Source organism: Mustelus asterias, chromosome 19, assembly GCF_964213995.1.
Source record: "Mustelus asterias chromosome 19, sMusAst1.hap1.1, whole genome shotgun sequence".
NCBI classification, from domain to species: domain Eukaryota; kingdom Metazoa; phylum Chordata; class Chondrichthyes; order Carcharhiniformes; family Triakidae; genus Mustelus; species Mustelus asterias.
Genome location: NC_135819.1, coordinates 66,854,277 through 66,867,660, shown reverse-complemented (window position 1 = coordinate 66,867,660; position 13,384 = coordinate 66,854,277). Strand labels below are relative to the sequence as shown.

The 13,384-nt window shown below is 42.6% G+C and overlaps 1 protein-coding gene across 2 annotated transcripts; it reads right to left on the bottom strand.

The window, feature by feature from the left end:
* Positions 1-1,477: 1,477 nt before the first annotated feature.
* On the bottom strand, positions 1,478-13,158 carry LOC144508045 (legumain-like). 2 transcript variants are annotated; one of them, XM_078235790.1, is made up of 6 exons: positions 13,081-13,158; positions 9,353-9,442; positions 7,830-7,980; positions 7,412-7,582; positions 5,006-5,073; positions 1,478-3,862 (listed from the first exon to the last, which is right to left on the bottom strand). In XM_078235790.1, exons 3-6 carry the CDS (start codon positions 7,953-7,955, stop codon positions 3,817-3,819), a joined length of 411 nt encoding a protein of 136 aa, XP_078091916.1. In that variant the 5' UTR covers positions 7,956-7,980; positions 9,353-9,442; positions 13,081-13,158; the 3' UTR covers positions 1,478-3,816. The 2 variants fall into 2 exon arrangements, with proteins under 2 accessions (XP_078091916.1, XP_078091918.1); XM_078235792.1 differs by lacking the exon at positions 9,353-9,442.
* Positions 13,159-13,384: the final 226 nt, after the last annotated feature.

Genomic DNA, 13,384 nt, shown 5'->3' with positions numbered 1-13,384 from the left:
CCACAAATATAGGTCCAGATTTGGCGTGATTCTCTGGAGTGGGACTTGATCCCACAATCTTTGACTTAAAAACAAGAGGGTTTCCAATGACCTACATCTGATACTGCAATAAAATTCTGTTTCTTGACATTTTAACTCAGCACCTTGCTCTCATGCCCACACTGGCAGATGGAGTATAACGTTGGTAAGTATGAGGTTATCCACTTTGGAAGGAATAAGAAAAGGGACTATTATTTAAACGGTGAAAAATTACAACATGCTACTGTGCAGAGGGACCTGGGGGTCCTTGTGCATGAATCACAAAAACACAGTTTGCAGGTGCAGCAGGTGATCAAGAAGGCAAATGGAATGTTGGCCTTTATCGCGAGAGGGATGGAGTATAGAAGCAGGGAGGTCATGCTGCAACTGTACAAGGTGCTGGTGAGGCCGCACCTAGAGTACTGTGTACAGTTTTGGTCCCCTTATTTAAGAAAGGATGTATTGGCTTTGGAAGGGGTGCAGAGACGGTTCACTAGGTTGATTCCGGAGATGAGGGGGTCGGCTTATGAGGAGAGATTGAGTAGACTGGGCCTGTACTCCTTGGAGTTTAGAAGGTTGAGGGGAGATCTTATAGAGACATACAAGATAATGAAGGGGCTAGACAGGGTAGAAACATTGAGATTGTTTCCACTTACAATGGAAACAAGAACTAGACGGCATAGCCTCAAAATACAGGGGAGTCAATTTAGAACAGAGTTGAGGAGGAACTTCTTCTCCCAGAGGGTAGTGAATCTTTGGAATTCTCTGCCCAATGAAGCAGTAGAGGCTACCTCATTAAATGTGTTTAAGTCACAGATAGATAGGTTTTTAGCTAATAAGGGAATTAAGGGTTATGGGGAGCGGGCGGGTAAGTGGAACTGAACCCACTATCAGATCTGCCATGATCTTATTGAATGGCGGAGTAGGCTTGAGGGGCCAGATGGCACACTCTTGCTTCCATTTCTTATGTTCTTTCCTTGTCCTGCTGCAATGCTGCAGTGAAGCCCAGTGCAAGCTGGAGGAGCAGCATCTCATCTTTCGATCAATCACGTTACAGCCCTCAGGACTCAACATTGAGTTCAACAACTTTAGGCTGTGACCTTGCACCTCAATCTCAACTCCTTTTAAAATATTTTCCATACACTTTTTAATCACAAAGCAACCCCCCCCCCCAAACCAGGCCCCCATCGCTTGTTAAGTTTACTACTCTTTGTTGCAATCTTTCCCAGCTACACTTAAATCCAAAACATTTTCCTGCTCTTTTAGTTTCAAGAAAGAGTCAAACGGACATGAAACGTTACCTGTGTTTTCAATCTGCACAGTTGCTGCCAGTCCTGCTGAGTTTTTCCAGTATTCTCTGTTTCATAAACTTCAATCCTGCTTCTCAATAGATTTCAACTTTTATGAGTTACAAATTCCGGTTCTCTCTCACTAGATTCAGTAAAACATTTGCACTTTTAGTTCAAGTGTTTCAAAACTTTAATTATTTTTAAAAAAACACAATGCAATTGTGGTCAATGAATAAACAGTACAAATAAAACCCAACTAAAATCAATTGAAAACACCCAATTCATTCAATTTACTTCAAACTAAATTAGTGATAGGAAATAAAGAACTTTATATAATATCTTTGAAAACCCAGGGGTGTCCTAAAATGCTTCCCAGATGATTAATTACTTCGAAAGTGTGATGACCAAAGAGAAATGTTTGCACACAGCAAGGTCCCATAAACTGCTGATGGGATGAATGGCCAGTAAATCAGTTTTGTTGGCGTAGGTTGAGGGATGAACAAGATCCAGGCTCCCCCCCGCCCCACCCCAAGATATTTCCACAGGATATTTTACATTCACCTCAATAGGCCGATTCAACATCGCACCTGCAAGATGGTACATTCACCAAAACCTCACCCCTTAAGTAGAGCCCTGCTGTATCACCCTAGATTATGTGTTCAAGTCCTAACCACCCCCAAAACCTATAACATAGAAATTTGTATCAAAAAAGGCAACAATATTTAAAAGTTTTAAAAAGAGCATGACGGTGGATATCAGATGAATTGGGTCCATTTACATTGTGGATTAGAAGGACGAGAGAAATGATGGCCACCACTGAAATTTTGGTCAAAATGATTTTCTTTGCATATCTTTTAAACTGTTATATATGATTCTAAAATATAGGATACTTTCTACCACAGCATCAGAAGCTTCATAGTGTGAACTACAGCAAGAATTGCATATTCATAGGGACTGGTACACAGAGAAGCAAGGTTCGGTACAATAATTAAAGATGTACAAAGGAGACATGGCACACCCTTTAAACTAATGAAAGGTATCAAAGAGGTGGAAATAAATAAACTGATTTGTTTAATACCCTAGTCGTACATGCATTTGAGACGACCACACTGGGCAATGTGGACAGAGTAAAGTAGATCAAACTGGGTACATGGTACAGCATTCCTCAACTACAATCAAGGCTTGAAATTAGAAAAAAATCCCCCAACTCAATTGGTTTGGTACCAACATTTAATTTGAGCTGAGTCCTTATCTGTTGACAGGGAGACTGAGGGTTAGAAAGATATAAATTGCACTGATTGTTTTTAAATTACTGAGGGAGATCAAATCAAGAAATTGATGCTTTCTAATGCAGGGACATTGATGGGTATTGTGGGACGGAAGTACTTGATAACCCAATCAGACTTGGACTTGGGAGTGGAATAAACTTGATGGGCTGAATGGCCTTTTCTCATTATGTACTTTTGTTGTGTACTCTTGAGAAATGGGAAGGTAATGTGGATAAGAGTCCAATGTGGTCCCCACAACCAAGTGAAGAGGAAAAATTTGGGCCTGTTCGAAAAGAGACTTTGAATCAACATTTTCAAGAGTAGGAAGAGGATGTGTGAAGCTCAGCCAGATAAAATGTCAGCTGCAATGAAAACTTCAAATATCCAGAGACCCAAATTAAAAATGAGGGAGCCCAATTCAGAGACAGAATTTGCATACATAAAAAAAGCCAGGCAAAACCTGTTCACTCAAAGAGTTAATGAAGTTATGAAACAACTAATGAAATCACAAAATATGGTAAACTTAATCAAAAAGAAAATTGATATTTGACCCCAAATGCTCCTGAAAATGTCAGCACTTATAAGTGACACAACTTTCAAGAAAGTGATTTTGTTGAAATGTTTTCATTTGTTTGCAGATGGACAATGAAATGACGTCATTCATTGCATCAATGGCCTCACACTTTCACTGTGATAGAGTAAATTTCTCTCGTTTCAAAGTTCATCATCTACATCAAGACAGCATCCCAGTAACAACAGAAGACCTTTGTACCCACAACAGATCAATCCTCGAAGCTGAGCAGTCCAGCTAGCTGATTGTTGCATCCATCAGGTAACCAAGCTGTTTATCTTTAGGACCATCAACACAGAACTTATCCTGTAAACTGCAGTGTACAATGGTGTGAACTCTATCCCATAGCATATCTAGAGGCCTTGAATTTGATTTGCACCGTTATATATAACGTAATTTGCTTTATTAGTGTTAAGTGATGTATGCTCTCAGTGGCTATTTTGTAGAAAAAAAATACAAGGCTTCTTTGTGGATTGCTTTTGCACCAAGTGATTTGCGGGTCAGTAGCGATTTCCTGTCCTGTTATTCTGAATAATGTGGCCTAACTAGCAGCACCAGAGAGCAAGAAGCTACCAGCTTTAGAAGTTTTGATTCCAGTTAAAAGACACAACAAGTTAAAAGAGGGAGATCCCTGTCTCGACTACACGGAGGGGGAGAATGTTCCACTTTGTCATTTCTTCAGCTTCTCACTCACTTGGTCAATCACTTCCTTGATCCTGTTCAAAAGCAGAGTGATTACAATGCAGCTCATGTACAGAGAGAGAACACAAGAAAACATCTTAAAGAAGTGATTTATTCTGCAGAAAGTACTGGAATTACTCAGATCTGGCAGAATCCCTGGAGTGATAGAATTAATGTTTCAGGCTCATGACCTTTCAGAGTTTTGATGAAGATCGTTGACCTGAAACGTTAACTCAGCTTCTGTCTGTACAGATGCTGCCTGACTTGTTGAGCAATTCTAGCATTTTCTGTTTTTATTTCAGATGTCCAGCATCCACAGTATTTTGTTTCTTATTCATTCTGCAAGCAGGTGCTTCACTCGAATCCAAGTCGGGAGAAACATCTCCTATAATTTAGACTATTTCAATGACCTGGCTATCCAGCATAGAGAAATACTATTTATCCGGAATAAATGGGGAGAAACCTCTATTGTACAAATACTGAGAAGCTGTAACTGTAACAGGGAGGGAGTAGGGGCAGGTTGTACAGGGTAACAGCAATAATACTCCTGTCAATTGAAAATGAAAAACCCGAGTTACCTCAGTCATTACAAACCTGAATTACCGACCTGAAATCATCTTGCAATCTAAGCCAATACCAAACTTCACCTTGAAGTAGGGGAAACCTGGGCATCCTGATTGGACATGGCCAGGGTTCAGTTTTGGTACCATTCTTGCATATCTATTTTGCACTTTCTCCAGTGTTTTTTTTATAGTTTGGTGATCAGCAGTGTACACCGTAGCCCCAGTGCAGCCGGAGCGGTGTCCCACAAAGGTTTGGCACAGCTTCAATACTTTTGTCTATCCCAAAAGGTAAATCCCATTAGTTTGTGAGCATTTTTAATTGTCATGATGATTTGTGATGCTGCTTTTAATCATTTGTTCACCTTTATCCCTGGGTCCTTTTGCACCATTCAGTTCCTTATTTTCTCAGGTGTAGGGAATGTTTCTGTCCTTCCTACCAAAGTGCACCAGCTCACATTTATTTATATTAAAGTTTATTTGCTGCTGATTACCCAGTCTACATGTTTTCTAACGTCTTCCTGTATATTGTTGCATTCTTCCTTAATACTTCATAACATCAGACCTTACACACTTATTTGAAGTGCCCGTGTATGCGGTTGTTGGATGATACCGTACCGTGTCAGTGGGACCCGCTCCTCACATAGATTGACAAAGGCGCTCAGCTGGTGACGAGCATACTCGTACTGCAAAAAAATAAAACCACAAATGGACAATTATTCATGGCGTCCACACCAGTACAGAGCAACTCTTTCCTCTACACAGTTACAATGTGATGCTCCAAAATGTTAAATTAATTTAGAGGTTTCACAGAATCCCTACAGTGCAGAAGGAGGCTATTTGGCCCATCATGTCTGCACCAACTCTCAGAGCATCCCATCCAAGCCCACCCCTCCATCCTATCCTTGTAACCCTGTGCTAATACACCTAACCTACACATCTTTGGACAGTAACGGGCAATTTAGCATGACCAATACACCTAACCTGCACAGCAAGGGGCAATTGTGCATGGCCAATCAACCTAACCTACACATCTTTGGACAGTAACGGGCAATTGTGCATGGCCAATCAACCTAACCTGCACATCTTTGGATTGTGGGAGGAAATCGGAGCACACGGAGGAAACCCACGCAAACACTGGAGCATGTGCAAACACCACACAGTCACCCAAGGCTGGAATTAAACCCGGGTCCCTGGTTCCGTGAGGCAGCAGTGCTAACCACTGTGCCACCACGCTGTCCTTATGTTGAATCTTTTATTTCGCTAACTATTTCCAATCGCGCCTCCCACTCCCATCCCCTGTGAAATACAACATTCCCCGAGCCAAGAATGGGAATTGGAATAATGAATAGAAGGGCACTAGCATAAATATAGACAGGGAGCAAAGGGTACTGATTGACAGATGTTTGTAGCTGGAAGGCTGTTTGTTGGATTCCACACAGCTCATTGTTTTTTGTGGTGTACATCAGTGATTTTGATTTAAATGCAAGGGACATGAAACTAGAACTAGAGCATGGCCTCAACATAAGGGGGAGCAGATTTAGGACTGAGTTGAGGAAGAACTTCTTCACCCAAAGGGTTGTGAATCTGTGGAATACCCTGCCTCGTGAAGCAGTTGAGGTTACCTTGTTGAATATTTTTAAGGCAAAGATATATTTTTGAACAGTAAAGGAATTAAGGGTTATGGTGAGTGGGCGGGTAAGTGGAGCTGAGTCCACAAAAAGATCAGCCATGATCTTATTGAAGGCGGAGCGGGCTCGAGGGCCTACTCCTGCTCCTAGTTCTTATGTTCTTATGATTAAAAAGTTGGCAAACGACACACAATTTAGCCATGTGCATGCTTGATGGACCAAATGGCCATGTGCGAGGAAGACTGGTATTGACTACAAAAGGATATCAGTAGACTAGTCAGATGGGCAGAAAAATGGCAAACGGAATATGGCACACTATCGGTAACCCCCACAGCTTGCCTGGACCTGCAGAATCTCACTGGCTGTCCTGTCTGGAGACAATACACATTTCTTTAATCTGTGCCTAATGCTCTCTCCACTCACATTGTCTGTATCTTTCAGACTTGATGAGTTGTAAAGATTCACATTCTAATCAGTATTCTGTAACTTGAGTTTGTGTCTCTGTATGCCTTGTTTATGAGCCGATATCCACTCCATCTGTTGAAGGAGCAGCGCTCCGAAAGCTAATGTCATTTGCTACCAAATAAACCTGTTGGACTTTAACCTGGTGTTGTTAAAATTCTTACTGTGTAAACGGAATTCAATGCAGTGAAGTGTATTACATTTGCGGAGGGCAAGGGAAGAGAACAAGGGAAAGCAACAAATGGTGGGGTACTGAGATGTGTAGAGAAACAGAGGGATCTTGGAGTGCATGGCCACAGATTCCTGAGGGTAGCAGGACAAAGGAGGTGGTGGTTAAGACGACATATGGAATACTTTTCTTTATTACTCAAGGCATAAAATGTAGGAGCAGGGAGGTTATGCTTGAATGGTACAAAACACAAATTAGGCCACAACTGGAATACCGCTTACAGTTCTAGTCACTGCATTATAGGAAAGATGTGGTTAGCACTGCTGCCTCAGCTCCAGGGACCCGGGTTCGATTCCCAGCTTGTCCGTGTGGAGTCTGTGGAGTCTGCACGTCTACATGGGTTTCCTCCGGGTGCCTCCCACAGTCTGAAAGATGTGCTGGTTAGGTGCATTGGCCATGCTAAATTCTCCCTCAGTGTACCCGACCAGGCACTGGAGTGTGGCGATTAGGGGATTTTCACATTAACTTCATTGCAGTGTTAATGTAAGCCTGCTTGTAACACTAATAAATAAACTAAAACGAAGATGTAATAGCACTAGAGAGGGTACAGAGACAAAGATGTTGCCAGGACAGGAGAATGTTAGCCAAGGGAAAAGGTTAGATTGCTTGGGGTTGCATTCTTGGGAGTAGAGGAAGCTGTAGGAGAGATCCTATGTTGTTGTTCTGCTGGTCTGTCACTAAATGCCAGCTTCGCAGACATACCTCTTGCTTGTGCCAGTCAAAACAATGAACACGGAAATACTCCACTGCAGTGGAATAGTTTTCCCGCTGCGTGAGGTGTAGTTTTGTGGTTAGCACACGTTCGGCCTGTTCCTCCGAGTCTGTAGCCAGTCTAACGATCTGCTGCACCGTCTGTCGGATCAGCTCTCTTATCTGTAAAGTAATGGATCCATTTAGTTACGCCCCGACCACCTGTGGAAGCCAAATGAAAATCCCAGTGATAGGCAGGCTGTGAGGGGGGCAGCACTCCCCATCGCTCAGACAACCAATGGGCATCCAGTCCCATCACTTCCTTAGTACACCAGTGAACAGTAATATTCAGTCACTGGCTGTGAAGGGAGGAAGTACTCAGTGGATGGAGGGATGTGGTGTGGGGCCTCCCACCCCCATCCTCAGTTACCTCAAGGAGCTGGTCCAGGTCTTTCTGAAGCTTTGCTGTCTCCACAGGGTCCTTGGCAGCTTTGATCCGATTCTGAAGGATGGCAATAGGTACATCGCACTGTGCCACAGCCTCCTTTCCAGCCATTGTCACACTGAATCTCCAACACTACCTGTGGGAAGTACCATCACAAGAGGATCCTCAGCTTCTGCACAGTAAAACATGGCTCTCCAACCCAAAGGGAAGGTACAATGAGTCTGAACAAAATTACACACTGCCTCCCAACAGGGTGGGCTTGCAGGATACTCAACACACAGCCTGATCAGAACGGTATTAAACAGCAGTAGATGAGGCTGAATTAGGCTGGGGTTGCTTTCCTTTAATCAGAGAAGGCCATGAAAGGACCTGAAGTGTACAAAATTATGAGGGACATAGCGTACATAAGGAGAAACCTTCCCCCTTAGTAGAGGAGTCAATAACCAGGGGATGTAGATTTAAGGTTAGGGGCAGGAGATTTAGAGGGAATTTGAGGAGAAACATTTTCACCCAGAGTGGTGGGAATCTGGAATTCAGTGCCTGAAAGAGTGGTAGAGGTGGGAATCCTCAACATTTAAGCAGCATTTAGATGAGCACTTGAAACACCATCGCGTACAAGGCTACGGACCAAGCGCTTAAAAATGGGACTGACATAGATAAGTGCTTGAAGGCCAGTGCTGACACAATGGGCTGAAGGGCCTCTTTCTGTGCTGTAAAACTCTATAACTCTAATTGCGATTCTTTATCATGAGTGATATTCCCTTCGACTTTTATGTTCTGTACCTTTACATTTTTTTTTACATAAGTTGAAATTCCCACACAATACCTCCACTGTTGTCGGGCAGTTGTGCATGTACACAGTCTATGGGGTACATTGATCGCATGTTAAAAGAACTGCATTCATATCGGACCTTTCATAACTTCAGAATACCCCAGAGCATCTTAGAGCCAACAAAGTACTTATTGAAGTACAGTGACTTTTAGGAAACAGTACACGATTCATACACAGATAGCCACCAGGTAACTGTTTAGCTGACATTGTTGTGGGATCAATATTAGTCAGGACACAGAGATAACGCCTCTACTTTTTCTCAAAATACTCCCTGGTCTTTTCTTTCTATCCAGGTGAACTGGTGGCTCAGTTTCAAATCGAATTTGAAAGCGGCACCTTGACAGTGCAACACTACCTCCAGTACTGCAGTTGGGAAATTTCTGGAATGACTTTGAATTTCAAATTAATTTCATGAAAGACTCTTGAAGAGTTTTCATTCCATTGTCCTCTTGGCTCAGTGGTGGCACTTAGCAGTGCGTGTTCTACCTACTGAACCATGCCAGACGTCTAAGCACATGTAGACATCATTAATGGTCAATGTGGTGCATTTGATGGTAAGGATAAGAGGATTCCAACATGAGACTGTGCATGTGTACACCACAGAGCCATCGGACAATCAGGAATGGGATCCTGATCCAGCTCAGGGACACAGTGAGAGCAATTGGAGCTTCCTTACCAGAATCCCAGCTGAGACAGTTAACCCAGCCCAGGCTGGGAATGGAACTCAGGAATAAAGACAGGAAATATTCAGCAGATCTGGCAGTAACTGTGGAGAGAAAAACAGAGCGAAAGTTTCGAGTCATGGACGTCTTTTCCGAACATAATCTGATGTCCTCCATCTCAGCTTTGACTAGCCCATCCCTCAGCATTGAAGAGCCAGGCAAGATCAGGCACTCAATTCCCTGGAGTTCCCAAACCTGTAACTCCCTAAATCAGAGAAGAGCGCTATCACGGAGCCAAGCTAACAATAGGAACAGAGCCTCTCTTCACCCTGCTACCCACAGGCGTCTACCTGAAATTAATCTGCTGCACTAACCAGATGTCAGTGGGCACAGGTACACAATCAGAGAACTGCCAATAACCTGGGTCTAATTTGGCTTCACGAATGGCTGGCACAAGAGATGGAAATATTTAGCCGTGTGCAATGGAGGCACTTTCAAGGCATGATAGTCTGACATGAATATGATTTGATAACTCCCGGGTGGAGTAGTCCAGCCAGATTGGATTCCCATAGCTCATAATTTATTCCGTTTATGCGACATAATTACAATTAATCTGGTTGATGATTTATCAAGAGCAAGCAAAGATACACTGGTGATTTATTCAGTGCTTCCTCACTCAAACCACCACAGCACGATCCTTCAGTAGAAATAGAGCACAGAGCTCTATGGATTCCATCAATGTCTGAAACAGGAGGCCACTTTATCGGACGCGGAAGTGAGATTCGGAAATACCCCTCTTAAAGAGAAGTTAACGCTCAGATATTGAATTCTGACTGACCGTAGTGGGGTGAAATCCAAATTTTTGAGACAAATATTCTGACATTATGAGAACTGGCTGATGGCCAGAGACAATAAAGCAGAATTGAAGACTTTGACATTTGTGGAATGTAGCTGCATATTGTCAAAAAAATGTTAAAATCCAAGACTCTACCTAACAAGAGAATATGTGACAACCATGCAATATCCCACATGTCTAACACATAGCATAACGGCAAGGCTATCAGCATTTTTGGCACAATGATTTCCATTATTTCAAGTTCCACCTCTAGAGGGAGACCTCAATCAATGATTTTTCTGTCCTCTGAAACAAGACACCATTCTTGCTTCCTGAGGCGTAAGGATTTCAGGAAAGTGTCATTGTTGGCTTTTGAAAAGGGAACATAGCTACACCATTCTTGTCTGTCCCTTTTGAATTTTACTGGCCACAGAAGGCGTCAACTTGACCAAGTCAGAGATGAATCATAGAATCCTACAGTGCAGAAGGAGGCCATTCGGCCCATCGAGTCTGCATCGACCACAAGCCCCACCCTGTCCCTATCCCCGTAACCCATATATTTACCCTGACACTTGGGTCAATTTAGTATGGCTAATCCACCTAACCTGCACATCTTTGGACTTGATCCTTAATCTCCAGTAAAATATCGCAACAGTTTAGGCTTGTTCTGTTAGCAAGTCCAAACATTCACTGATGATAGCCAGCTACAGCTCTCCACCACCTCTCTTGCTTTCTCTACTGCTTATCTGACATCCAATCTTAGACATCCCACCTGAAAGAGGGTAAGGAGTCTAACAACACTAGGTTAAAGTCCAACAAGTTTATTTGGTAGCAAACGCCACTAGCTTTCGGAGCGCTGCTCCTTCGTCAGGCTCACCTGACGAAGGAGCAATCACCAAGATTGCCTATTCCATTCTTAAATTGTGCCTTCCTCTAACCTATCTTACCTTGACATTCAGACTCTCATTCATACTCTGCCAGTTCCAATCTGACATCTCCAATATTTTCACCGGCCAATCTCACAAATCCAATTTATCCAAAACTCTACCACTTGCATCCTATTGTGCACATTTCTAGATTAAAGGTGCTATACAAATGTAAGTTATTTCTTGTGAGGAAGACTAGAATGTGGCATTGCACAAACAATCAATATTTTCTTTAATAGAAGGAAAACTGCATTCAAACCTTAGAACGGGCATAATTCATCTCTGAGCAGTGAGATACCCAACTCTGTTGCTCACTCCCTTTAAAATCCTACCTAGACTAATCCCACTCCCTATCTCCTTTAACATCCCACTGTGTCGATTTCAACTCTGCTTGGCATTAAAGAGTGACAAATCCAGAGGATCAGATGGTTCTTATCCCAATGTTTTAAAGAGAATGGCTGAAAACATTGCAGATTTCCTAATCTTCCAAAGTTCTCTCAACTCCTTTAGATTAGAAAATTGTGCTGGTCACTGTCATTTAGGAAAGGTGACAGAGGGAATTGTAGACCAATTATCCTATCATCTGTTATTGAGATGAGAGTCACAGAATTGTTGTAGTGCATAAGGAGGCCATTCAGCCCATCACATCTGCACTGACTCCCTCCGAATGAGCAATGCACGTAGTGCCATTCTCCCTGTAACCCTGCACATTCTTCCTCTTCAAGTAACAGTCTAATTTCCTTTGGAATTCCTCAACTGAAAAAACAAACAAAATCTTGATCGAGTATAATAATGGGTTGGTTGCACCTTACAAACCTGCTTACATTTTTTGAAAAGTTGACAAAATTAGCTGGCAAATTCATTAGGATTTTATTTAAATGGGCTTCAATTCCCTCATTCTTATGTTAGCCAGAGTTAAAGCTAATGAAAATGAAGGCAACTTATTGACTTGACTAGGAAATTGATTCAAAGGCAGGGGAACGATAGGCAGGCTCTCCATTTGGCAGCATGTGACTACTGCTCTCCTGCAAGGAAGTGTTGGGGTCTCAACCTTTTACCTTATTTGTTAATGACTTAGACAATTAGATAAAAAGCCATATATCCAAATTTACCAATGACACAAAAGCAGCCAGCATGGTAAGCACAGTAGAAGGAAGAATATTTCAAAGTGATACTGATAGATTAAACGAATGGACAAAGCTGTCAAAATTGATTTAAATATAGGCAAATATAAGGTCATCCATTTTGGATGCAAGTAAGATCTAAAGAGACTTGGGGATCCAGATATACAGATCATTAAAATGTCATGGACACTTATAGAAACTAACAAGAAAGGCTAATGGCATACTGGCTTAGAGAGAGTTAGAATTCAAGAGGGAGAAGTCATATTTCAGGTATATAAATCCTTGGTTACACCACACCTAGAATAGGCAGCAGTTCTAGGTACCACACTCTAGGAAGGATATATTGGCCTCGAAGGGAGTGAAGTATGGATTTGCCAAAATAGTACACAAACTACAGCACATTCCCTGGAACTTGGAAGGTTAAGGTGATTTGACCCAAGATTAAGATGTTCAGAATGAAGTAGATAGAACTATTTTCACTGGTTGGGGGCTTTACAACTAGGGGCCATAGTTAGAACTTGATTTTTCAAGAGTGAAATTATGCAACACTTCTACACTCAAACCGTGACACAAGTATGGAATTTGGTTATTGACGCTCGATCAAGTAGTGCTTTTTTAAATAAAGGTATTATAGGGGCAAACGGCAAAGGCAGGTATGGGGAGTTTTACTGCAAATCAGCCACTGAAAGCTGCTCTTCCTGTTCCGCTGATGTAAAAAGAGTTCCGCATCCGCCCTCATCGTAAAAAAGTGTTCTCTTTCGTCGTGAAAAACTTCACTTTCTCTCTTTGTAAAGCGATCTGTAAGTTTACACATTCATACAAGCAGAAGAGAAGATGCAAACCCTGGTTAAACTCACTGGCTGCTCAGCTGGAGCCTCTCGGTACAGGACTCAGCTCCGCACCGCGCTCAGGGCAGGAATAAACCACTTTCGCGTGACGTCAGAGGGGCTGGGCTACAGCCGCCATGACTGGGTCCCATGATCATGGCGGACTGTCAATAATGGCAAAGAATGAAGAAAGCGCGGGTTCCCTCCGGTACCCTCCCACAGTCCAAAAAATGTGCGGGTCAGGTTGACTGGCCATGCTAAATTGACCCGAGTGTCAGGGGGACTAGCAGGGTAAATATGAGAGGTTACAGGAATAGGGCCTGGGTGGGATTGT

Excerpts from the sequence above, each read along its gene's own strand:
- LOC144508045 (XM_078235790.1), bottom strand. The coding sequence starts at position 7,955 with ATGGCTGGAAAGGAGGCTGTGGCACAGTGCGATGTACCTATTGCCATC. Across the intron at positions 5,074-7,411 it reads TTGACTGGCACAAGCAAGAG|TACGAGTATGCTCGTCACCA; the intron begins GTATGTCTGCGA and ends ATTTTTTTGCAG. Across the intron at positions 3,863-5,005 it reads GAGCGGGTCCCACTGACACG|GATCAAGGAAGTGATTGACC; the intron begins GTACGGTATCAT and ends GCTTTTGAACAG.